Raw genomic sequence first — 26,257 nt, 5'->3', positions numbered from 1 at the left:
CCCTTCCAACCCAGACCATTCTATGATTATGATGACAATTCAAACTGGCAGTCTCTGCTGCTTGGAGGAGAAAGGCTCCCTTTGACTATGTGAGAGAAGCCTGGAGTGGTTACTGCTCCAGTTTATTGACAGCTTTAGCTCCAGCAAGCCTTGGTGTACAGTATTAAAAAGCTCAAGAGGAGAACCTGGCTTTGGCTCTCTGAGGATGTTCTTCATTTGAGTGTCATTTGCATATCCAGCAGTTGTGAGGTTGAGTTGGTGGGGGTGGGGCAGCCAAAAGGACAGGGAGAGGTTTGGAAGGCAATGAAGGGTGAGGTTGACATTAGCAGGTTAGAAATCAGAGGGAGAGTGAGTGAAGTAAAGGTGAAGACTAGAGAGTCCTTGGTGAGTCACAATGTCTTAAAGTCAAATCAACTGACAATTTTATTGCTGCTCTTGTGCTTCAGCCAAGATCACGAGGGGAAGGCTCTGAGGAAGTCACGGTAGTTTATCTTGTCTTCTCCAGAAGAACACAGGTGGATCAGCTGGGGAAAAAGAAACACAACAACAAACAATCAACACAATGAGCTGTAAGAAGCTGCAAAACTCCTTTTTTTAGGAGAAAGTGCCCAGAGACAGAATCACAGAACTGTAGGGGTTGGAAGGGACCTCCGGAGATCATCGAGTCCAACCCCAAACTGCAAGATCTGTGATGAAGCAGATCTTACTCCCCTGTGCAGAAGAACCTACCACCTTAGCAGTCCTGAATATGTCCTTGAGTGTCTGCAGATGATGCTAATCTATGCAAGGAGAAGAGTTGAAGTGTGTGAGTTTAATCCCAACTGCCTTTTCAGTATCACCACAGTGGCAACAGATCCCCAAGAAACGAAGTGTGACCACAGCCCGACACGGGCCACAGCAAATCTTTCAGAATCCCCCCAGAAATCCCTGCCAAAAGCAGGATGGGGCAGCATATCTGAGCAGCTGCTGTCTGCTGGCATCACTTTAGTGTGTGCCCATGGTGTAAGACACCTCTCTTCTGAATTTGGGATCCCTTGTGCTTTTCTAGAAGCTGTTCCCCTCTGTAGGGTAGAGCAGCTTCTGTTGGCACCTGGAGAGGGTTGGTTTGTAAACAAGCTATAAGAGAGGAATCCAAAATGCCCAGCACCCCTTCTTTCTGACCTTGTTAAGAAGAGTGGTGTTGGTTGGCACACTCAACCTGTTGCAAAGGTCTAAAAATGTTTCTTTGCTGAGAGTGCCTGAGCCATCCTTGTCACACTGAAGAAACGCCTCCTGAATGTTCTTGTTGTTCAAGTATTCATGGAGCTTCAGCTCTTCCTGAACTTGCACAATTAATTCATCCAGCTCCTGCTTGCTGCTCCCAAGCATGGGGACGTCACTGTAGAAGGAAAGAAGAATGGGGCTTGGTCTTGATTTGGAGCATTAGGTAAACTATTTTCCCTTTGGGGGATATCTTCCCTGTGCACCTTCTGTCTGCAAGTGCTCTGGGACAAGGAGTGTTTCCATGTGTGTTCTGTACGGTCTGGGGAACTGTACACAACTCGAGTTTCAACCAGTGTCCCTGAACTACCACAATACTGAGTGACTCCAAAGCGTGTTGTGAAGTAATAGGGGTTGTTACTGGGTCACCAGACAGCTAAAAAAGAGGATGTGGTCTCAGCTTTGATGGGCTGAGCAGCACAGCCAGAGAAAATGAGAAAAAAATACACAGAAGGACTCCACCAACCCTCTGCAGAGCCTGCAGCTATCTGGTGGCTCATGCAGACACTGCTGGTGGCATCTGCTACAGCTCACAGAATCACAGAATGATTAGGTTGGAAAAGACCTGTAAGCTCTTCGAGTCCAACCGTCCCTGTCCTGTGCTAAACCAGATCCCTAAGTACCTCATCTACCCAGCTGTTAAACACACCCAGGGGTGGGGACTCAGCCCCCTCCCTGGGCAGCCTGTGCCACAGCCCCACAACTCTGCCAGGGAAGAACTTTTCCCTCCCAGCTGAGCTGACCCTGCCCTGGCACAGCTTGAGCCCATTGCCCCTTGTCCCATCTCCTGTCCCCTGGCTGAAGAGACCATCGCCCACCTCTCTGCACCCTCCTGGCAGGGCAGGGGAGGTGGGGAGAAGGGCTCCCCTCAGCCTCCTCTTCTCCAGGCTCAACACCCCCAGCTCCCTCAGCCGCTCCTCAGAGGATTTGCCCTCCAGCCCCTTTCCCAGCCTGGTTGCCCTTCTCTGCACTCACTCCAGGACCTCCAAGGCCTCCTTGGAGTGATGAGGCCAGAACTGGACCCAGTACTCAAGGTGCAGCCTCACCAATGCAGAGTAGAGAGGCATTCTGTACTGCTGTCTTTTGGGAAAATATGACCATGCCATTTGAGCTGAAATATCTCTGCTGCTGACCCAGAGGTGTCCCACAAGGTTTTTGGGTCAGCAGCAGCCGTGACATTATACTGCACACACCAGACCCTGTGTCCAGACTCAGACCCTTCGAGCTGAATAATGGCTGAGCAGCCCTTAGACAGCAGGAAAATCCCCTCAGTTGTCAACCCTGAGTCTCCCATAGCTCCACAACCCCATCCTTTGAAGCCTACCTGTTGGCAGTCTCCTTTACCACCTGCTGTGGGCAGAAATGGTCCCTGAGGGGCTGCAGTGCTGCCGCAGGGAAGCTCTCTGCATTGCTCTCCATATAATTAAGCACATACTCATCGGCACCAGTGATCACAAACCTGTGGCCAAACACTGGGGAAGAGGCATTAAAGAGAGAGGTGTTACTTGCCTTCCAGCATCAAGGGCAAGCTACTCCATCCTCCAGGAGGGAGCACAGCTCCTCTCCTTTCAGCATGGGTGCTGATTGTTTCAGTCTTTGAAACAAGACTCTGACTCAAAGGGAGTTTTGCTGCTGCAAGAAAAGCTGCTGCTGAGAGCAAAGGCCCTGTGCTTGTTGCTACAATGACACCCCCCCACACACACACCATTAGCATTGGGTTGTTTCACTGAATTACAGAATTGTAGGGGCTGGAAGGGACCTTCAGAGATCATTGGATCCAACCCCCTGCCAAAGCAGGGTCCCTAGGACAGGGCGCACAGGTCGGTGTCCAGACAAGGCTGGAATCTCTCCAGAGAAGGAGACTCCACACCCCCTGGGCAGCCTGTCCCAGGGCTCCCTCATCCTCACTATGAAAAAGTTCTTCTGAATATTGGTGTGGAACTCCCGGTGCTCCAACTTGAGGCCATCGCCCCTTGTCCTGTCCCCACCAGACACTGAGAAGAGATTGGCCATGTCCCCCTGTGTCCCACCCTTGAATTATTTATAAACATTAATAATTTTCTAATATTTTAGAATTACATGTATTTTCCTTACAGGATAAGGCTTTGCTACTGGAAGTCATCTGGCATAGCTTTAACCCCACGAATCCTGGCAGGTCTCAAATGTAAACTAGACATGAGCTATGGAGAACGTAGCTCTTTGCTGAATTACATCCAAGGTCCAAACACTGACAGTAACAGGGCTGTATCAAGGTACACCCATTGGTGACATGGAAACTCAAATGTGATGAGACCCAGGAGAAACAAACCTCTCACAGAATCACAGGATGATGGGGGTTGGAAGGGATCTCTGGAGATCATCCAGTCCAACCCCCCTTCCAGAGCAGGATCACCTTGACCAAGGTGCACAGGACAGCATCCAGGATCACAGGGTTTGAATGTCTCCAGAGATGGAGACTCCACAACCTCTCTGGGCAGCCTGGCCCAGGGATCTGCCACCCTCACAGTAATGAAGCTCCTCCTCATGTTTAAATGGAACTTCCTATATTCCAGTTTGTGCCTATGGCTTCTTGTCCTGTCCCTGGGCACCACTAAACAAACACTGACCCCATCCTCCTGACACTCACCCAAGTATTTATCAGCATTTATAAGATCCCCCCTCAGTCTTCTCTCTCCCCTCCAGGCTAAATTGTCCCAAGTCCATCAGCCTCTCTTCATCAGAGAGATGTTCTAATCATCTCATCACCTTCACAGCCCCTTTCTTTACCCTCTCCAGTACCTCCCTGTCCTTCTTGACCATGCAATAAGTGACATATCAGAGTAGGCACTGAACACAAAAACTCAGAGAGTGTTACCAACCCAGGCTGGATTTTACCTTCAATGGTAGAACCAATGGTGAGGTCAGAGGGCTCATAGTACATGGCATTTTCTGTAGTAGAGCCTGGTTTGGCAACTCTGGTCTTTCTTAAGTATTTGCCTCCAATGATGCCAGAGTTACGGACCCGGGGTTCATAGATGCTGATCATGTCATCAGAGAGGAAATAAGAGAGGATGAAACGACGCTTTCTGTCCTCAGGATTTGGGGATTCCTACAAGAGAGTTACTGCCTTGAGAGAAAATAACATTTCAACCAGGTTTTTCTTACATGTGATGAGTAGGAGCACCTAGTAAGCACCCAGATATCATAGATTTGGGCTTTTTATAGCTGATTAAACAAACCCTTGAGGAAGGCCAAAAGCTACAGATATGCTGACATAGCATCAGAAAGGCCTCAGCAGCATTAAGTACCTGAAATTCAAAGGCCACTTGCTCTAGTTTGAATAACAGAAGCAGAATCTGGGCTGCAATGACCAAGTATCTCCAGTGTTTCCACAGACTGAGTAATCCAAGAGAAAGGAATATCCTACACGGAGTGAGTCATCCCAGGGAGAGCCCAGCTGTAAAATTCAGCATTAACCTTGTATTTTTCATCACTATGAACTCTTGAGAGAGGCTGGTGCTGCTTCCAGCTCTTAATCACAGGAAGACAGTCCCTTTGACACACCAGTGGGTTTCTTTTGCTTAGTTGAAAACTCAGTGGGTCTGAGCTCGTCAGCTGTGCCTGATCAGAGCTCCTGCACAACAGGGAAAAGAAACCAGCCCCTTATTCACGCTGGAGAGGGCAGGCAGGCAGCACAGGAAATGCCACTGCTACTGCTGGACGTGCCAGAGGCTCCTTACATAAACCAAAGTAAAGCTGGCACTGAACAGCTGTGGGTGGAAAGCACCATGTCCCTCGTGGATTCCCCCTCTGGCACTCAGAGGCTCTGTTAGCACAGCTCCTCCCTGGCTGCTGCAGGCAGGACCAGCCAGGAGAAGGACAGGTGCCTGGGAGGCAGAGGCAGAGGCAGGGAGCTCACACTTGTGGCAGGAGGAGGCACAGTGCAGGGCTGTTGCAGTGAGGCCATCTGTCACGTGCTGGTCTCAGTGGGAGTTGGTCCATAAATGGCTGTGGGTTTGTAGCTTGCCTGGTTTGCACGCCCTGGCCTTGTTTTTCTGCTACCTTTGTGTGCTACTAATTGTCACAGCAAGTACACAGTAACCCAGCAGTGTCCCCTGAGCGATCATCCTGAGGGATGCCCGTCTTGGCTTGGGGAACTCTCTTTTCTCACCAGCACAGAGGAGAATTTCGTAGAATCACAGAATCACTAAGGTTGGAAAAGACCTCCTAGATCATCTAGTCCCCCTACTACCTCTATCACTCACTAACCATGTCCCTAAGCACCCCATCCAACCTCTCCTTGAACACCCCGAGGGATGGTGACTCCACCACCTCCCTGGGCAGCCCCTTCCAATGCCCAACTGCTCTTTGGGAGAAGAAATGTCTCCTCATTTCTAACCTGAACCTCCCCTGGCACAACTTGCAGCCATTCCCTCTCCTCCTGTCGCTGGGTATCTGTGAGAAGGGGCTGAGCCCCAGCTCCCCACAACCTCCTTCCAGGGAGCTGGAGAGAACAAGGTCTCCCCTGAGCCTTCTCTTCTCCAGGTTGAACACCCCCAGTTCCCTCAGCTGCTCCCCATCAGTCTTGTGTTCCAGCCCCTTCCCCAGCCTGGTTGCCCTTCTCTGGACACACTCCAGGACCTCTAGGTCTTTCTTGGACTGAGGGGCCCAGAACTGAACCCAGCACTCAAGGTGCAGCCTCACCAATGCTGAGCACAGGGGGATGATCACCTCTCTGGTCCTGCTGGGCACACTATTCCTGACACAAGTCAGGATGCTGTTGGCCTTCTTGGCCACCTGGGCATACTGCTGGCTCATGGGCAGCAGGCATCAATCAACACCCCCAGGTCCTTTTCCTCTGTGCAGCTCTCCAACCCCCTGCCCCAAGCCTGTAGTGCAGCCTGGGGTTGTTATGGCCAAAGCGCAGGACCTGGCACTTGGCCTTGTTGAACTTCATCCCATTGGCCTCTGCCCATCAATCCAACCTGTCCAGGCTCCTCTGGAGAATTTGCTAGCAGCCTTGTCTGAGCAGCATGTTGCTCTCATCCTTCTGACTCTAGAAGATAAGCTGGCATTAAACCATCAAAGAAAGCACTTACCAAGGCCAACTGGTATCGCAAAACCTTGTGGTCATTCTCCAGCATCTTGATTATATCTTTCCGTGGAGGCTTTGGATGCAGAGAAAAGCAGTTCTGGAGAGAGTCTTCCAGGATGCCAAAACCATTATAGGGAGGAATTACCTGCATCCAGAGGAGATATCAAAAGGTGAAGGACAATCTTTAAGACAGCTTATCAGAAAACATCTGTTTGGAAAGAAAATCTACTGTCACCAAGTAGCAATAGCTGTGACATCCTGCCCAGGAAAGATGCTACTAGACTGGACATGTGTTGGACCCCTTAGTTATAGAAATATTTAAGAGAATTAAGAAAATTTGAGAGTCAGAAAACCAGGTATCTTCTCCAAATGAAGAGCCTATGGCTACATTAATACCTAAACCTTCCTGTGTGGAGGGACTTGATCACATTTACAGTTACACAGCTAACTAAATCCTGATCCTGTTCATTGCCTAGAGCAGCTCACACTCCAAACCACCCCTAGGCTCAGCCTGGGAGGTAACAAGGGCTGTGACTGGCCCCAGTGGGCAGTCTGGCAGTTTAGACACTCTGTTTTGGAGGGGGAAGGAGAGTTCAGTAGTATGAAGAAGTAGGTGAGGGAGAGTTCAGTAGGAACTAAGCTGTGCCAGGGCAGGGTCAGCTCAGATGGGAGGGAAAAGTAATTCCCTGGCAGAGTTGTGAGGCTGTGAAACAGGCTGCCCAGGGAGGGGGCTGAGTCCCCACCCCTGGGTGTGTTTAACAGATGGGTAGATGAGGTACTTAGGGATATGGTTTAGCATAGGATGGGAATGCTTGGACTTGATAATCTTAAAGGTCCTTTCCAACCTTGTGACTCTGTGATTCTGAGTGCAGCCACACTGTGCCAGCTGGCTTCCCAGCCAAAACCAAACCTTGACACAGTTTAATTTTCAAGTATAGACATAACCAGAGCTCTTTCTATCACTATTAGCAAATTCTTTGTCTTTTACAGTATTAGAAATGTGCAGTTTCAAAGGACTTTCATTTTTATATCAATTATGACCATTCTTGACTCTTCTTTTTCAAGTTACTTGCTCTCCTCTTTAAGCTGCACTTGTTTACTACAGCTTCTTACTAAGCTTTTACTTTAAGAGTTTATACAGACTGTTTCCTTCCCTCTCTTGCTTTGAGAAATTTGTTTGCAGTACCTGAGGCACTTCCTCAGGTGGTTTCTTCTTTATTTCCACAGGCTGGAAGTCTGTGATGCCAAATTTGTCACGGTAGAAGTTTCGTGTGAAGTCATCACAGTCATAGAGGAAGAAGGTGCGGCCGAGGATGGTGGTAGCTTGGCCAACAGCAAAATCTTGAGGTGTGTACCACTCAAGTACCTCATGATCAGAGATCTCCAACACACAGCTTGGGAAGGTCTCTAAGGACAAGGGAAAAAAAAAAAGGAAAAATAAATCAAAAGTAGATGTCAGCAATTTGTAATGAAAAGGGATATAAAACCAAGCTGTAAAAATAGCTCTAGGAAGCTGTTGGTATTGCTGCCCTGCCACTGTTTCCCAAAAGATTTAATGATCATTTCTCCCTCTCTGCTCTGCCCTGGCCAGGCCCCACCTGGACAATTGTGTCCAGTTCTGGGCTCCCTGGTACAAAATAGACAGGGATCTCCTGGAGAGAGCCCAGAGGAGGCTACAAAGATGATTAAAGGCCTGGAGCATCTCCCCTATGAGGAAAGGCTGAGTGAGCTGGGACTGTTCAGCCTTGAGAAAAGAAGCCTGAGAGGGGATCTGATCAATGGGTATCAATAGCTGAAGGGTGGGACACAGGGGGACATGGGCAGCCTCTGCTCAGTGTCTGTGGGGACAGGACAAGGGGCGATGGCCTCAAGTTGGAGCACAGGGAGTTCCCCACCAATGTGGGGAAGAACTTCTTCCCGGTGAGGCTGAGGGAGCCCTGGGACAGGCTGCCCAGGGGGTGTGGAGTCTCCTTCTCTGGAGTGATTCCAGCCCTGTCTGGACACCAACCTGTGTGACCTGTCCTAGGGACCCTGCTTTGGCAGGGGGTTGGACTCGATGAGCTCTGAAGGTCCCTTCCAACCCCTACAGTTCTGTGATTCTGACACATGTCTGTCTACCCACCAAGGCACTTAAGCACAGAGAGGTTTGTTGTCCAATCTGAACTTACTTTTCTTGTCCAGAAAGGTTTTGGGCAGGCGTTGGCGTTTTATCAGCACTGGGAATGGGTGTCTACCATCATTTTTCTGGTAGACTTCCCGAACCTCCACCGTGTCATCTGCCAAGTAGTAATGGATGATGTAAGGCTGACTCTCACCAAACATGCTGGCAGTGTCATCCCACACAGCATAGAAGCGAAGGACCTGGAGTGGAGGAAAAAAGAAAGAGGCAGAGAAGACAAACTTGGATTAGAATTACTAATACTTTGTCCAAACCAAGTGGGTTGAGATGGGTTGGCTGACTGGAGGCATCTCAGCGATCTTTGCCAGGTACAGAAGAAGCAAGGCCTTGTACTGGGGGTACTGGAATGAGTGGGCTGATGTGGCAGCAGTGGGAAGTGCAGCAGGGGCCTGGAGAGCTGGATTACCCTGACAGCAGCAAGTGAGAGAGACACAGTTTAAGCTAAGAAAAGAGATTTAGTTCAGGATGCATGAGGAAAAATAGGGAGGAAATGATTAAGAAGCAGCTCAAAATAATTGCCCAGGAATGAGGAGAGAAGTAGGATTAAGGGAAATGATTTTTGTAATGAAACTTAATACAGAGGACAGAATCTTGTTTTGACTCCTGAACCTCTCTGAGGTTTCATGGCCAATTCTTGCTACTGTCACGCTGAGGACGGCAGAAGGGAACACACTCAGCAGTCCTGAGGAGCCTACACTCACACAGATCCCATCTTATTTCTGCCCAGGGGAAATATCACCTTCTAATGCCACAGAAATCACACTTTTCCCATTGCAATGCTCAAGAATTCCCCAAGGTACAGCTCCTCAGCAGCCAGCCCAAAAGCCATCACAGGCAGAGTTGGCCCAGTACAGACCTGAAGCATTAAGGATAAACTGGGAGTAAAACAGCAGGTATGACCCAGCTTGCATCCTCACAGCAAAACTGTCTGCTCCCCTCAGGACAGGGTGACCACATCCAAAATGGTGACTGGGTATATCCCTGATGTGTGCTAACACCTAGCTGGTGGCCAGGAACTGTTTGACTGATGGCTGGCCAGGGACAATATGCAGAACTTGGGTCATATCCTGGCCCTGTTTTATTTTCTGATGTAATCTATGGGGTTATTACATTGTTTATAGGTGAAAAGAAGAATCATAGAACCATAGAATCACAGACTGGTCTGGGTTGGAAGGGACCCCAAGGATCACAGAGGTCCAACCCCCCTGCCACAGGCAGGGCCACCAACCTCCAGACCTGGAGTTACACAAGGTTGCCCAGGGCCCCAGCCAACCTGGCCTTGAACACCTCCAGAAAAAAACATCCAGAGGAGCAGGGAGGAGAGTGTCAGTCAGCTGTGTGCAGAGGGAGAATTCAGCCAGAGCAAGTGTCATTTGGGTTTGTCTGAAATTGTCCACTCTGGTACCTGTCATCAATGTTTTGGGGGAAGAGAGGAGTGAAGGCAGCAAGCCCATCTGCACTAGAACTTCACCTGGCCCTCTCTGTAAATTCCCAAGGGAGATCTCATCCCAACAGAGAGCAGGAGAGAGATGGAGGATCTACAGCACAGTACCTGCAATCCAGACCAGCTGTTCACAAGGCACAAAGCCCAGCAAAAAGAGAAAAGATTTGGGTTTTTACTAAAAAGGAGCAAATCTAGAGTCTGTTCATCGGACTGAGGGGGGGTTTTAGGATGACTAAGGTTGTAGACACTCACAAGACTTGGGTTTCCATAACACACAGAGTCTGTAAGGTGGGTAAGCACTACCAGCTCTCTCACCTGCTTGTCATAAGTCAGAAACTGTTTGAGTCGGTCCAGTTGCAGTGGTGGGGTGTACTTGGGCGTAGGCATCTGACGCTGTTCTGTGTAAGGATCAAGAACCATTTCCTCTGGAGGGTTCAGTTCAATCCCTTGGCTCTCCAGGAACACCTAGGAAGGTCATCTGAGGTATTAATGACACTGTGAGTTCTGAAGGTAAGAGGTAACTAGATATTACAGACAGGCTGAGGTGGGTGTTGTCAGAACACTGCAAGTTCATTCCTCACAAGCCAACAGGCTGCAGGTGTACTAGTTCTGCTGCAACAGCAAATACCACAGCATATGACAGAGGGTGTTTCTGTTTAAGCTGCTGCTTAGCTTTGCTTGCCCTTTAATTACTCAGGGCAGTCCTATCCTTAACATTCTAACTCAGATTTTACTTGAGCAGTTTTCTTTGGCCTTAGGGCTTTAAATGAAGATAACTGTTGGTCTCTTTCATGTAAATGGAAAACAATTAAATGAGTGTGTAACTGCAGATGCAGTCAGTTGGAACTTGCTAGAGACCTCAGGCTCTCCAATGTGTCAGACAGTGGAAGTCAGTGTTACTCACACTAGGCCCTCTGAGGCCCTTCTGGCTACAAGGATATGTGCCAGCAGGGCAATTTCAGTCCATCTTTCAGGAGGAGTACTTTTGCCACACAAAAAGGACAATCTGTTTGTTTAGAAAGAGATATTTTGCTTACCCTGGATACATCAACAAACTCTGGGGTACTACTTGCAGACACGTCAGACACCCAAACCAATCTCTGAAGTCAATGGACTTCTTCCCCTTTTGGCTTTGGGAAGCAGCCCCATGAAAACATTCAGCCCAGAAGGCACCTATGCAAACATCTCCAACAGGCATGTGAGATCCCCCTGAACACTCCTCACAAGGCAGGTTCACACTGTCAGATTCACCATTTTCTGGTCTGGAAGACACCAGTTAAGCAGACCAGTGGCCTCAGGATGCAGAGCCACGTAGCTCATTTCAGTCAATTCTGATTTCAAGTTTTCCATCAACCAACAGACATTAACATCAGAACCAGCTCTTCATCTGATACAAACTGAATTTAACAGTCATCCCATTCCAGCAGAGCTGGCCCCACATGTTCTCGACAGCCACATATATACCAATATATTATATTTACTTGGGAACATTCCTGGGGACTGATGCCAACTGGCAAGCAACAGCCTGAACCTAAACTGTCTCAGTCTCCAGAACAGGTTGGCTGCATGTAATTCACCTATTGGGAATGGTCCCTGGAGCATTCTAACCCTTGGACAGCTCCTGGGAATTGTTTGGAAGAATAGTATTTGACCTGGGTTGAGATTATACTGGGGACAATCTAAGAGGATAACATTATACTGGTATTTGTTATTCCTTGTTATTGGACTGTTATTATTTCATTTACTGGTACAGAAATAGCCAGAAATAGAAAAGCAGGCATATGAGTAAGCTCCCTTAGAAAGGTCAGTTCATACCATGATTCTCAACCCATGGATCATGACCACTCTTCTGGCTCAGCTGTAGATGGGTGCAGAGTTTCTTACTGCATTCCCTTCCCCTATTCTTAACCAAGGAGGATTAAGTCTGAAAAGAGTCAGGATCAGTAATTTCCCTTTCATATGTGTGCATTGTTCCACTTGGACTCTAAGTGGTTGTAGACATAGAAATGAGCTTAGACCAATTCTGTTCACACAGTAGGATTTGTACTCTAAGGAGCATTTCTGGGGACAAAGGATGGAACCACAAGGTTGGAAAAGACTTTTAAGATCATCAAGTCCAACCCTGCCCATCCTATGCTAAACCATATCCCTAAGTACCTCATCTACCCATCTGTTAAACACACCCAGGGGTGGGGACTCAGCCCCCTCCCTGGGCAGCCTGTGCCACAGCCCCACAACTCTGCCAGGGAAGAACTTTGCCCTCCCAGCTGAGCTGACCCTGCCCTGGCACAGCTTGAGCCCACTGCCCCTTGTCCCATCTCCTGTCCCCTGGCTGAAGAGACCATCGCCCCACCTCTCTACAACCTCCCTTCAGGTAGTTGTAGGTGGTGATAAGGTCTCCCCTCAAATCCCAGCAGCCCTGAGGCAAAAATACTGAGCAATTAATGTGCCTTCAGCAAATATACCTTCAACTTCCCATTGATCTGCAGGAAGAATTCTCTCCACAAAATAAAAAAAAAGCCAAATGAAAGACTGCAAACAAGCTTATTGTGAAAGCTACAGGACTATCAACAGGTCTGGCCACTTGTAACTCCTGGGACACTTTGTGTGTGTGTGTGTACAAGAAACACACCTGTGTGAAGGGGTCGCAGTCGACTATGCGGTACGTCCTGCCGTACATGATGATGTTCATGCCCCGATTCAGATCCTTCCAGTGGTAATGATCCCCACGGTCATTCTTGGGGACCCGGTGGCGTCTAACGAGCTTGCCTTGAGGAATACCAGAGTTCTTCACAACAGGCTCTATGATGGACATGCTGTCGTCTTCCAAGAAGTAATAGATACCCACTTGGCGGATCCGGTAAGTTTCTTCTGCAGAGAGGGGAACATCTTCCTGGAAATAGGCATCAAACTTCAAAATCTGCCAAAGGGAGAGAGAAAGAAACAGTTTGAACCCCATGATTAGTTTATTAAGACAAGTAATTGATTTGTAAAGGTTTTGGCAGTGCAAAGTTACTGGTTTGGAATCTATAAAATCATCTAGGCTAACTGTAGCCTAATCTGTGATTGATGGGAGAGGCCTCATGAGGGCTTTTATCAAGACCTGCCTTTTACAAATTTCATACACAGGAGATAGAAAATTTACAACTTTTCCCCTGCTCCTCCTCGATTACTCACTATTTCACCTACTGCCAGGTGCTTGGTTACTACCAGCAATCTTGTTCACTGACATAAGTGGCTTTCTTTACTATTATCAGCTTTGCAGACCCTGATTTAAGAAAAGTATCAGGAGATTTTACTAAACAGTTCAACCACATCTGGGGATTTTAAAATCTCCTTGAGTCACCTGAAGTCACATCTGTTCAGCACTGAAGGCAAAAGCTAAGCTGTGCTGAATGGTCAATCACAGTTGCTGTGATGGGCATAAGTATGAGGAATATCCCCTCCAAGATCATTCATTGCCCCTAAGAGGATATAGTGTCTGGTCAGGCTTTGTAACCCAGCCTACATCGACCCAGAGGTCTGGGTAATTAAGTGATGGCAAAGGCAGCAAGTTCCTACTTGTATCAAAAGTGCTTCAAAAGGGATCAAGACTTAGTAGGTCAAGAGAGGTCCTTCTGCCCTGGTGAGACCACACCTGGAATATTGTGTCCAGTTCTGAGCCCCTCAGCTCAAGAAGGACACAGAACTCCTTGAAAGAGCCCAGTGCAGGGACACCAAGGTGATGGAGTTGAACACCTTCCTTATGAGGAGAGGCTGAGGGACCTGGGCCTCTTTAGCCTGGAGGAGACTGAGGGGTGACTTCATTAATGTTTATCAATATGTAAAGGGTGAGAGTCAGGAGGAGGGAGCCAGGCTCTGCTCAGGGGTGGCAGCGACAGGACAAGGGGCAGCAGGTGCAGCTGGAGCAGAGGAAGTTCCATGGGAATGTCAGGAGGAACTTTTTCCCTGTGAGGGTGAGGGAGCCCTGGGCCAGGCTGCCCAGAGAGGCTGTGGAGTCTCCTTCTCTGGAGACATTCAAACTCTGCCTGGAGATGTTCACCTATGTGATTTAGTCTGGGTGCTCCTGCTCTGGCAGGGGGGTTGGACTAGATGATCCTTCGAGGTCCCCCCTAATGGTCTGTGATTCTGTGATTCCCCCAGCTGCACTGGGGCTGTTGCTGATGCTCTGGCTTGAATGAAGGGGCAGAGAAGCATCTGACAGATTAAACAGAAACATCCACATTTCTCTGAAGGAATAGCCTCAGTCATTAACAGAGCACATCTGTTCCCCAGACCATCTCACGAATGGGTCCTTCCAGGCCTGCCTGGCAGCATGCAAACCCCTGCACAAACTCAGGTCTGCTCAGCCTCTCATGCTCTGCAGTGACTGCTCTCTCCCTGGCTGTGGCTGCACCAGCTTCCAGTCTGTGCATCCAGCACGTTTAAAATCAAGGATCAACTCAGAACTGCTCCAAGCAGACACATCACTACCTCCTGGTCAGATAGCATGGCCAAGATAGGAAGTAATAATGCAGCAGTACGGGCTGTAACACGCTGTGGTGACGAGCACGAGCAGAAATAGAGAGACCACAGTTAGCACAGTCTAACTGTGTTCTCCCTGCAGACTGCCTTTCATAGTTTAAGCTCAGTTGCAATCTCAATATAGTTTTGGAAAAGACAGAAAGCCAGGCTGTGGTTTACAGGGCAACGGTTATAAACTGCAGCTTTTCAGAGTCAGTCAAACGTCTCTTCCAACGCCTGCTGGAAAGGCTCTAGTGTAACTTGTGGGGAATGTCTTACATGGTTTACGTATTATAATCCTCCTCCCAGGCAAAGAAAGCCTCTTTCAGTCTGAGGTTCAGCTGTCTCTGACTAAGGGCTGTGGCATCTGAAAACTGCTGTACACTGTTCCATGAACCCTGGAGCTGAGTGTTTACGTCTCCGAACTTGGCCAACGATTATTCCTGGAATAAGCTTCTTGTGTTATACCTTTTTGTCAAAAGCCACATGTGCTGGAACGAAGCCTGAAGGTGGAGTCAGCTTGGATTGCCCATAGGTCAGCAAGGGTCTGGTGTTGGATAATTCATCTAAATCAGCTTGGGAAAGCTGATTCACGTAGAGTCGCTCCCCGCCGATCCCCACCGTTGGCAGCCGAGATAAAGCATATCCATTTTTGTAGCCCAGTGTCTGGGACCGATGGAAAGAGGTTTTCTGGGGAAGGAAATCCAGCTGTTAAAATAGTACACATAGATATGGCTACTGGAAGCACAGGGGAAAAAAAAAAACCCCAGTGGAATATCCAGAACACCCTCCTCCCCCATGGTTTGTGACAACCTACTTCAGCAGTTATTGACAATCAGGTTTTAAGGAGGCTGAAAACAACCAGTAAGTGGCTGGAGGAACAAAGCAGCAGAGGGAACTCAAATCCCAGCACTGGCACAGACCCCCTAAGGGCTTAAATCACTTAATTTCCCTATTGCCACCATTCTCAGTGCTTAGAAAGGAGTGACAGCACTTTATCCGTCCTGGTATTTCCCTGACACACTCTTTGCTCCCTGCTCTGTGCTGTGGCAGCACTGAGCACCCAGCTCACTCTGTCCCAGCTTTACACTGACACCTTGACTATTGACACCTTGTGCTCCCGCTGTGTTTTCTATTGTTATTTAATTTATTAACCCTCTCCTGTGGATGATATTCATGGGATTTGCTTTGCTGAGCTAAACCAAGGTGTGTCATGCTCACAGGGCTGCAGTTATGAAATGTACCATGCACACTACCCCTTTCACCACCTATCTCCACAGTCTATGCAAGTGTCACACACACAGCTGGACTGGTGTGGGGGCCCTTCCAGCCCATCCTGGGCTGCATCACAAGGTGTGTGGCCAGCAGATGGAGAGAGGGGATTCTGGCCCTCTGGTCTGCTCTGCTTTGGGGAGACCTCACCTGGACTGCTGGGTCCAGCTCTGGAGTCCTCAGCACAAGAAGGACATGGACCTGTTGGAGAGCATCCAGAGGAGCCACAAAAATGGTCACAGGGCTGGAGCACCTGTCCCATGAAGCCAGGCTGAGAGAGTTGGGCTTGCTCAGCTTAGAGAGGGCTCTGGGGGGACCTTATAGCAGCCTTCCAGTACCTGAAGGGGTTACAAGAAACCTGGGGAGGGACATTTTGGAAGGGCATCTAGTGATAGGACGAGGGGCAATGGTTTTAAATTGGGAGGGGGTAGATTTAGATTGGATATTAGGAAAAAATTCTTCACTCTGAGGCAGATCACTGGCACAGGTTGCCCAGAGAGGTGGTGGAGGCCCCATCCCTGGAGACATTCAAGGTCAGGCTTGATGGGGCTCTGAGTGACCTGATATAGTGAAGATGTCCCTTCTCACTGCAGGGGTTGGACTAGATGGCCTTTAAAGGTCCCTTCCCACCTCACACATTCTATGACTCGATGATTCAATGAAATATTCTGTTCTGTTCTGTTCTACTATAACCATAGTGTAGGAGTCTACAGCAGATTAATGAGAAGCCTGGTAAGATGAGAAGAAATCTATCCATGTGAGCACTGTATAAAGCTGGCTATAAGATTCACCTTTTACTTTTTGTTGTATTGTTTTAATCTTGATTTTGGGCTTCTTGAAGCCTTCCACCTATCTTTGCTATCTGCCTGATGCCAGCTACCGAGCTGTTCTTCAGTGTAAATAATTATCCAGATAGCACAGGAAGGTCCCTGCCTTGTTTAAGAGCACACAAGCAAATGTCAGAGCTGTGTGTAGGACCTGGTCTCTGTCAGCTCAGTCCTGTTCCTCACTAGTGAAGATTAGGATCAGCCTTGAGTGACACCAAGCATCCCATACAGTCCACCATGCCTGGTACCTCACCTGCAATCCTGAAAGCATTTGGAATAACACATGCCTGGCTGGTCCCTCTGGGCTTTCAACACTTAATGCTCCAGAGAAAGCAGGAGAAATTGTGAGTCCCTGATAATAAAATCCATGGGCTTTGCCAAGTAAAACAAGAGTTGTACTCATTTCTAGTGCTGAAGGAACAAGCTACAGCTCCTTTTCCAGACCCTGCCTTGCGATCAGTCCAACCTCAGGCATGTGAACCACTTCTTCTCCCTCACCCCTCATGGTTAAGCCTCTAATCTTACTTATACCTTCAAGGCCCCACTTGCATTTCACTTAATTGCCAGTTTTCTCTTTAAACTGGTACCAGGGATCTTGCAATGCAGTGCAGAGCAGTTAGGAAAACAGGTTCAGGTGAAAACAAGAGAGCTTACTTAAGAGAAGTTAACAGAACATTTTATAAACATTACTCCTACCACAGAGCTGCCATTTCCTTCTGTTAAATAAATAGCAAAGAAAAACTGTGGGAAAAAAAATATTAAACTGAGGAGATTGTCTTTAAATTGGGCAATACCAGTGTTAGTCAGAAGGGCATAGGGCTTAAAGGGCCCACAGTGGCCTAAAGAAAACACTTCAGGAACTCGTAAGACATGCCAAAGTCTTGGGCTCTCCCAAGTGAGCATGGATGCCAGGTAACATCTGGCAGTATCAGGTGACTAATGTCATTTGAAAAGGGAAAACCCAGAATGTAAACTCCTAGTTAGTTGCTGCCAATCTGTATCTGAAGTCATTGTGTGGAATGAAGGCCTTCTCTTTGCCAGGTCTATAAGGGTTGGTGCAAACGCTGTTCGCCCTCCCAGTGTCTCTGCTCTTCTGTCAGATGAGCTTTAAGGAATAACAGAACTACCTTATTTGAACACAGAGGTTTTCTTCAGCACTTCTCAGCATTCCCTTGGCAAAGAAGTGTTGTGGTGTCCCTTTTACAGACCAGAAAACCTTGAGTGCTGTGTGCAGTTCTGGGCTCCTCACTGTAAGAAGGACATGGAGATCCTGGAGTGAGTCCAGAGAAGGGCAACCAGGCTGGGGAAGGGGCTGGAGGGCAAATCCTCTGAGGAGCAGCTGAGGGAGCTGGGGGTGTTGAGCCTGGAGAAGAGGAGGCTGAGGGGAGCCCTTCTCCCCACCTCCCCTGCCCTGCCAGGAGGGTGCAGAGAGGTGGGCGATGGTCTCTTCAGCCAGGGGACAGGAGATGGGACAAGGGGCAATGGGCTCAAGCTGCCCCAGGGCAGGGTCAGCTCAGCTGGGAGGGCAAAGTTCTTCCCTGGCAGAGTTGTGGGGCTGTGGCACAGGCTGCCCAGGGAGGGGGCTGAGTCCCCACCCCTGGGGGTGTTTAACAGATGGGTAGATGAGGTACTTAGGGATATGGTTTAGAACAGGACAGGAATGTTTGGACTTGATGATCTTAAAGGTCTTTTCCAACCTTGTGCTTCTGTGAAAACTGAGGCACAACGAGTTACCAGGACTCATTAGGGCTCATCAGGAGGGACACTGCAAAGGTGTTTCTGGAGTCCAGATCACCTTAAAACATTACCAACCATTCAAGTTACTCTAAAATAACAATCTGCTCTGTGAAGTCCCGTGGGTGTTTCTTGCATGCACACAGCACTGCTGAAGTCACCAGAGGCATTCACATGACTGTAGCAGGCAGGATTGTACTGATAGAGGAAACAGTATTTTGCTAAGGGCAGAAAGCTGCCTGGCTGATTTCCAAGATGTTTTAAATTATATTGAAGAAATAATATTATTAAGTTAAGAATAATTCTGAGATAACCTTTATTCCTGCATGATTAAGAGTATTTGTTGTGAGTAAATGACTCCACTTACTGTTGGAGAATTCAGTCACCACTGACTTAGAAAACAGTTTGGCTGTTCATGCTGTTCATGCACCACTAAGACTGGTACCCAATTTATCCTTGGGTAGCCTTAACCCACACACAAGCAGAATAAAGACAAGAGAGGGTGCTATTTAGGAAAACACAGAAAGCTGGGCTCCCACAGAAGTATCCAGAATGATCTGGATGGGCTTGGTTTACCAAGACCCATCATGACACAGTCCTTGTCAAGAGGACATGTGTCACACAGGTATGAGTGACAGTACCCCTGCTGCTCAAAGGAACATAACATCTTCCTAAGGGAGCACTAGATCCCTTCGGTGCTGTAATGATCCTTTAGAGGTTCCTCCCCACTCTGAGGAGCAGCAGAAATTTCTATTTACAAGGGTACCTAAGAGATAATGTCCTTAAGAAATAACAGGAGGGATGTGGTGGCAGGAGACAGAAGGAAAGCTTTCCTCTTAGAATAAGGATTCCCATTTGAACATCAAATAAGCATGAAGCCTGAGTCCTGGGAAGTTAAGAGGGTCTGTGAGTGATATGGGAAGAGCAGAGTGAGCTGACCTGCAGCAGGGACCATCTCTTGAGAAGATCTGACAAAAGGGTAGACTAGTTTGGTAGGAAGTTCTCTTTTCTGTAGAGCAGAGTCCAGGGGATGTATCAGGAAGATATGGAAGCACTTGCTCTGGAGGGGAATATCAAGGACAAGGGGTACTGTCCCAAGATAATGACATGTTTTTATCCTCAGTACAGGATGTTGCATAACAAATGTTCACATGCAAGTACATGAGGTTCCTTCTCCTGGCAAAGCAGAGCAGCCCTGTTCTCCCCATGACCAGGCAACTTGGATGTATTGGAAGGAAACATGTATTTGATGGACAGCAGGATGACCATGAGCCAGCAATGTGCCCTCATGGCTAAGAAGGCCAGTGGCATCCTGGGGGTGTATCAGAAGGGGGGTGGTTAGTAGGTCAGGAGTGGTCCTTCTCCCCCTCTCTGGAGACATTCAAACCCACCTGGATGTGTCCCTGTGTGATTTAGTCTGGGTGCTCCTGCTCTGGCAGGGGGGTTGGACTAGATGATCCCTTTCAAGGTCCCTTCCAACTTCTAACCTTCTGTGATTCTGTGAACAGGGAGAAGAAGGGGCTTCACTTGGAATACAGAGCCTTATGGAAATGGAGAAGCCTGTTCTAATAGATATTAAGCTCCAGGGAAATGTACAGCATGCCCTGGTCTGTTTCCTACAAAAGCCTGGGACCATTCCTTCTGAGGGAAGCAGTCAGGATATTAGCTTGTCAAACTGGCACTTACAACACTGAGTAGAAGTGGAGCAATGGTGTCAAGACTCGAGATATTGGTTTCCCAGGAAGAAGGAAAGGGAAAGCTCTCAGCTGCTCTGAAACAGTACTGGAAGGAACTCAGGGAGTATCAGTTCTCATCAGTGGAACTGCTTCCTCATGAGGCTGTAGGAAGGGTTTGGTGGCTCAGCACGTGGGTCACTGGAAATGAGGAAAAGGAGAGGTTGCTTCCTCATTTAGGTATCAACTAAAGTGCAGAGGATGAGGATGATACCTCTTCTTCCCAGGAACCTGGGAGTAGCTCAGAGGGTCTCACTTCCTCAGCAGGATCCTGCAGGCAGTGTGAGTTCTGCAGAGGGGTACCAGTTCTCTGAACACTCAGGTTCTCGGATTCCAGATCACTACAGACTATCAAAGACTCAATTCTCCAGGAGAAACCAGATCATTTGTGGAAGTATCAGAACTTTGGAGGAGGGGACATCAGGGAATAGTGGTTACCCTGAGACTGGTGACTTCAAGGTGTACCTATCCCTCTAAGGGTGGTGAGTGTGTCCAGGACATACCTGTTTCCCTAGGTGTACTGGGATGCTTTTGAGGATCTAATTCCTAGTGGAGTACTACCTGAGGTTTAGAGACTGTTGGTTCTCCTGGGTGCATTAAGTCAGTTATGGGGATATCAGGTGTGTTTAAGGGTCTTGGTTCAGGGTAGTATCAGAATAAGCAGCAGGCTTGAAGACATCCCTTTGGGGAAACTGAGATGGTTCAGAGAAACAGGAGTTTCCCTGGGGGCATCAGGTTTCAAGACTGTAACAGGAATATGGGGGATACACCTTTCCTTGGGGCACCACATGGACTGGCAGGGGAACTACTGAATGGATTCAGGGGTACTGCACCTCCCTGGGGTGAGTTTGCATCGTTCTGCAGATACAGAGAAAGTTTTTGGGGTCTCAAATGAGACAGGGTGAACCTACCTCTCCAAAGCAAACAGGACAATTTCAGGGGTCATCAGATGGGTGCAAGATGCTATGGGCTCCTTGGCAACAAGATTAAAAGTATCAAGTTCCCTGAAGGGTGGGCACAGGGATACCTGGTTCTTTGGGAACAGCCTTTAAATTACAGTGGGAGAAGTCAGAGAGTACTAGGTGTGCTGTGGGTGGGATCAGGGAACACCAGGTGGGTTCAGGTTTCAGGTCACCCAGAAGTGAGCTCAGCAGCTGCGTTCCTGTGTGATTTAGTCTGGGTAGCCCTGCTCTGGCAGGGAGGTTGGACTAGATGATCTTTCAAGGTCCCTTCCAACTCCTAACATTATGTGATTAGTTCTGCTTGGGAGCTTCAAATGATTTTAAAGGGCACCAGGTCCCTTGGAGGTCATTTCACAGGGTACCAGGTTCCCCAAAGCATGTCTAGCGAGTTGGAGGGGTTCCAGATTCCCAGCACAACAAATTTCCCTCAGGGATACCAGGTGAATTTAGGTGGTACCAGGCCTCTTGGGCAAATTCGAGGGTGCTGTGCAAGAAGAGGTGGTTCTCAGGGTGGGTTCAGCAGGTTATGTGTCTCCCACAGAATATTATATCCCAGGGAATATTAGGTGAGTTTAAGGTTACCAGCTCTCCTGAGGAATCCAGAGGAGGCTCTGGAGAAGCACCAGGTTCCCCAGAGGTGTGTCCAGGGGGTTCCAAGTGCTCTGGGGACGTCGGTCAGTGCCGGGTCCCTGGCACGGCGGGGGCTGTGCAGGCCCGGGCCTCAGTGGGGGGGTTCAGAGGGGCCACGCTAGGCCAGGCCTGGCCGGGACTGGGGGTGTCCCGGGGGGGAACGGAGACAGGGGGTCCCCGGGAGACAAAGTATTCCGGACGGCTGCGCTCACCATGGGGTCTCTGAAGGAGCAACCCGGGAGGAAGGGCAGCCCTGGGCCCGGCTCCGAGCTCATGGCGGCGGCGGCAGCAACGGCAGCGCTCCCTGACGGGGCTCCGGCGACTCCGTCTCCATGGCAACCGCCGGGGCGCCCAGCGCGCATGCTCAGCGGGGAGCCCGCGCGCGGCTCTGCGCCTGCGCGCTGAGCGGCAGGGCGGGCGGGCGAGGCGGGGGCTGGAGGCAGCGGGCGGGCAGCCTCGGGGCGCTGGGAAGCGGCGCTGGGCACGTCCTCGGCCCTGCGGCCTGGAAGAGAATCAGCCCCGGGAGCTGTGGCGAGCGTTGAGCCTGTGTTTGGAGGGATTTGAGGGCGCTTCGGCCTATCCCCACCACGGGCCGCCGCCATGTTGCTCCTCCCCTCAGGCCCGGCCCCGGCCCGTCAGGCACCCTGCCAGTGTGTGGCTGCTGCCCGGGCCTCACACCCTGGGACAGCCGGATTGTGTCAGAGTCACGGAACTGTGGGGGTTGGAAGGGACCTCCAGAGATCATGGGGTGCAGCCCCCTGCCAAAGCAGTGTCCCTAGGACAGGGCACACAGGTCGGCATCCAGACAGGGCTGGAATCTCTCCAGAGAAGGAGACTCCACACCCCCTGGGCAGCCTGTCCCAGGGCTCCCTCACCCTCACCGGGAAGAAGTTCTTCCCCATATTGGTGGGGAACTCCCTGTGCTCCAACTTGAGCCCATCACCCCTTGTCCTGTCCCCACAGACACTGAGCAGAGGCTGCCCATGGCCCCCTGTGTCCCACCCTTCAGCTATTGATAAACACTGATCATATCCCCTCTCAGGCTTCTTTTCTCCAGGCTGAACAGCCCCAGCTCACTCAGCCTTTCCTCACAGGGGAGATGCTCCAGGCCCTTCATCATCTCTGTAGCCTCCTCTGGACTCTCTCCAGGAGATCCCTGGCTTTTTTATCCCAGGGAGCCCAGAACTGGACACAACACTCCAGGTGGGGCCTGACCAGGGCAGAGCAGAGGGGGAGGATCCCCTCCTTTGACCTGCTGGCCACACTCCTCCTGATGCCCCCCAGGATCCCACTGGCCTTCTTTGCCCCCTGGGGCACACTGCTGGCTCATGGCCAACCTGTCATCCACCAAACTGTCCTTGCTATTAAAATCTTTTCATCTTCAAAGCAAGTGTTTGGTATCTAGACCAATTTTTGGGGAGTCACCACAGCCCCGTGCAGGGGAGCAGGGTAATGGGAAGGCCAAACCCGCCCCTGTGGTGCTCAAAGCATTTTAATAGGAGAAGTGATTGTTGCTGGTTTATTATCTATATAGCATATGTATTATGTATATAGGGGTTTGTAATACATAGTGCTGACACAGTTCCTCTTTTTAAGCACAATTTTTTTTATCTCTATCTAAAGGAAGCAGCAAAAAGAAGCAGCAGGGGGAGGGGGCATCAAGGCAAAGGTGGTTGTACAAACGTCATTCCCAAACGCAAGAGATAAAAAGAGAGTCAACTCCATCACCAAAGAGAAAAGAGGGGGTTGTACATCTTTTCCTTGGTCTCTTTTATCAAGGGTATGCAAGGCAGTCCAGGCTGCCATTCAAGGGCAGGCAGAGCAGGAGCTGAGAGGGTTTTGTAAGCAGAAGTCAAGCAGTGAGAAATGCAGCCAGACCGTCTGTCAGAGCATGGTGTGGGAGAGAGAAGAAAGCTAGCCGGTGGGAGATAAAGAATGAGGCTGATGAGTTTAGAAAGGAAAATAATAGATTGAAGGCCAAGCAGGGCTGAAAGAGCTGGATCTGAAAGGCAACGAGCTGCTAATGTGACTGCTGACTCAGATGCAGGTGCTGGGACTGACATGCTGTCTTGTATTTCTCCTGCTGTGATGTCCAAGCACCAGTTAGCAGATTTCCTGAACTTTGCAAGGGCCAGGGGGCTTCCTCAGAGGAGGGAACTTGCCTCCATGGGCATGGGTTGTTCTTTAGGAAAGCTACAGGAGCTTTTTAACAAGGCTACGTGGCAGAGTGCCCGTGTGGACAGCTTGCAGAGGGGTCAGGAGTGCTGCATGAGTGGGAAACTGAGGCCAGGGGATTTATCCAGGGTCACAAAGGAGGATCTTGGGTCCTGGATATGAGCAGGGACAGGATCTGAAGACTGTTGCCCCGGTGCATTCTTCCTGGGTGTTTTAAGGGAGAAAGGAATGAAGAAAGAAAGATTAAGGAAAGCTGAAGCTGGTACTTTTTTAGGAACAGTGGCCATAAAGCAGGCTGGTGGAGAAATGGTGGAGAAAATAAGGAGAAATGGTGGAGGAAATAAGGACTGGAACTCAGAGCATCAGCAGCATCTTTGAAATAACTTCTCCACAGGCAAGTCTGACTTGCCAAGGGTCAGACAAGCCTCTTTAGTCTCCTACTGTCTATTTGTGAAAGGAAAGTCTTTATCAAGGGCTCCCATCTCTTATCTGTTTAAAGTTTTATGTATTTTAGAGGGAAGACTGTGCTGTTGTGTGTATATGTGCTACTGTAACACACAGCAGTAAAGAAGCCTGACCTGTGAACCCTCATGCAAAGACAGTGGCTGTCTCCATGCAGCCCAGGTGTGGTCTGAGGGATCCAAGGGCTACTTCCAACAGGTCTCCTAAGAAACCACTTGAATGCCTAGGCCTGTGGCAGCAGACTGGAATCTGCCACATGAGTATCCACACACCTAGTGATGGATTCCAGGATTCAGAGGTGAGGCTGCTCTCCCATGCCTCCTCCACCTCCTGCTTTGTACCCAGCATCTGCCCAACGGACACCCTGAGGTGGCAACACAAACTTGGCTTGCTTTCTTTTCTTCCACCCCATCCCTTGGCTCCCAAGGGCCAAATATTTGATGCAAGTGTGTTAGAAAGAGAACTGCTAAGGAATGAGTTCAGCACTGCTCTCTTCATAGCAAGAGGAACTGGTTTGGATTGAGGGTACATCTTAACTTCAGCCAGAACAAAGCAATGAACTACAGGGTAAAGGATGAGCCATCCCTGGGAACAGCTGGTGGATTTAAGACACAGCAGGTAGATCAATGCCTTAAACTTCCACAGAACCATAGAATCACAGAGTCCCCTGAGCTGGGAGGGACCCATAAGGACCATCAGGTCCAACTCCTGGCTCCACACAGGCTCCAAGTCAGAGCTGGCACTGAGGGCATCGTCCAGATGCTTCTTGACCTCAGCCCAGCTTGGGGCTGTGACCCCTTCCCTGGGGAGCCTGTGCCAGTGCCCAACCCCCCTCTCAGCACAGAAACTCGTTCTAACATCCAGCCTAAACCTCCCCTGATGCAGCTTCACACTGTTCCCTCAGGTTCTATCCCTGGTCCCCAAAGAGAGGAGAGAGATCAGCACCTGCCCCTTCACTCCCCTCATCAGGAAGCCACAGACCCCATGAGGTCTCCCCTCAGCCTCCTCTTCTCCAGGCTGAACAACCCCAGGGCCTTCAGCCTCTCCTTCTAAGCCTTCCCCTCCAGACCCTTCCCATCCTCAGTGCCTCCTCTGGACACTCTCCAATAGTTCCCTGTCCCTCTTGTCCTGTGACACCCAAACCTGCCCCCAGGACTGGAGGTGAGGCCGCCCCAGCACAGTGCAGAGCAGGACAGTCCCCTCCCTGGCCAGGCTGGCCATGCCATGCTGTGTGTGATGCAGCCCAGGATACTTTGGGCATGTTCAGTTCTATTTTTTCCCCAGGGCTGTGGAGTCTCCACTCCTTTTTCTGAAGTCCAGAGGAGCAGGAGGCAACTTTGGGAAATATTCTTCCCGCTCTAGTCCCTGAGAGTATCTTCAAGAGAACAAAGAAGGAAACATCACCCTCAGAGCTGTTTGCTAACACTCTGCCTCTTCAGCCCTGCTGCTATCAGCCCACTGCAAGGACAAGACCAGATAAAGATTGCCAGTGGGTACAAGAACCTCTTCTGTGGCAACTCACTGCTGCAGTATGTGGTGCTGGCAGTAAAAACTGTTACCTTCTCTCACATTCTCTCCTCTGGGGCTGGTGGCACATGGAATGCCTGAAAGAAAATGTCTCATTCCTCTGAGGTAGAAGCTCTTTTGCATTTTGCATTTGGCTTCATGTGCTTTGGATGGGCCAGTTCCCTTGCTTGCTAATAAAAATCTCCCATTTTTCATGCATTGAGGATGTGTGTGTGTGTGTGTAATACTGGATAATGTATGTTCCCTAAGACATTACCCCCCAGCAGTTTCTTGTGGGCACACCACAACCCTCTATTTTTGTTCCTAGTTGAAAAAGTTTAACAGTCCTGTTTTTCAGCTTCAGCATTTTTCTCCTGTTCCTCTCCAGTTTTGGCTTCATGGGAACTTAAAGCCTCATCCTAACTCACCTGGTGAAATCCCAGCCTCTTATGGAGAGGGTGAGAGGTTGGTGAAGCACATCCCTGGCTCAGAATTG

General features: G+C 49.5%; 1 protein-coding gene across 1 annotated transcript; it reads right to left on the bottom strand.

Moving 5' to 3' along the window:
* Positions 1–452: 452 nt before the first annotated feature.
* Positions 453–21,893, bottom strand: EFHC1 (EF-hand domain containing 1; the record flags this gene model as incomplete). The annotated part of the gene is made up of 11 exons (XM_084261462.1): positions 453–524; positions 1,162–1,378; positions 2,585–2,732; positions 4,135–4,348; positions 6,339–6,479; positions 7,521–7,741; positions 8,503–8,695; positions 10,273–10,422; positions 12,590–12,877; positions 14,929–15,150; positions 21,831–21,893. The coding sequence occupies 11 exons, from the start codon at positions 21,891–21,893 to the stop codon at positions 453–455; spliced, it is 1,929 nt and encodes a 642-aa protein (XP_084117588.1).
* Positions 21,894–26,257: the final 4,364 nt, after the last annotated feature.

The sequence above is a fragment of the Gallinula chloropus genome (genome assembly GCF_964237585.1).
Source record: "Gallinula chloropus genome assembly, chromosome: 3".
Lineage (NCBI taxonomy): Eukaryota > Metazoa > Chordata > Aves > Gruiformes > Rallidae > Gallinula > Gallinula chloropus.
Note: the sequence above shows the minus strand (reverse complement) of the source record. Positions and strands in the feature narration are given on the sequence as shown.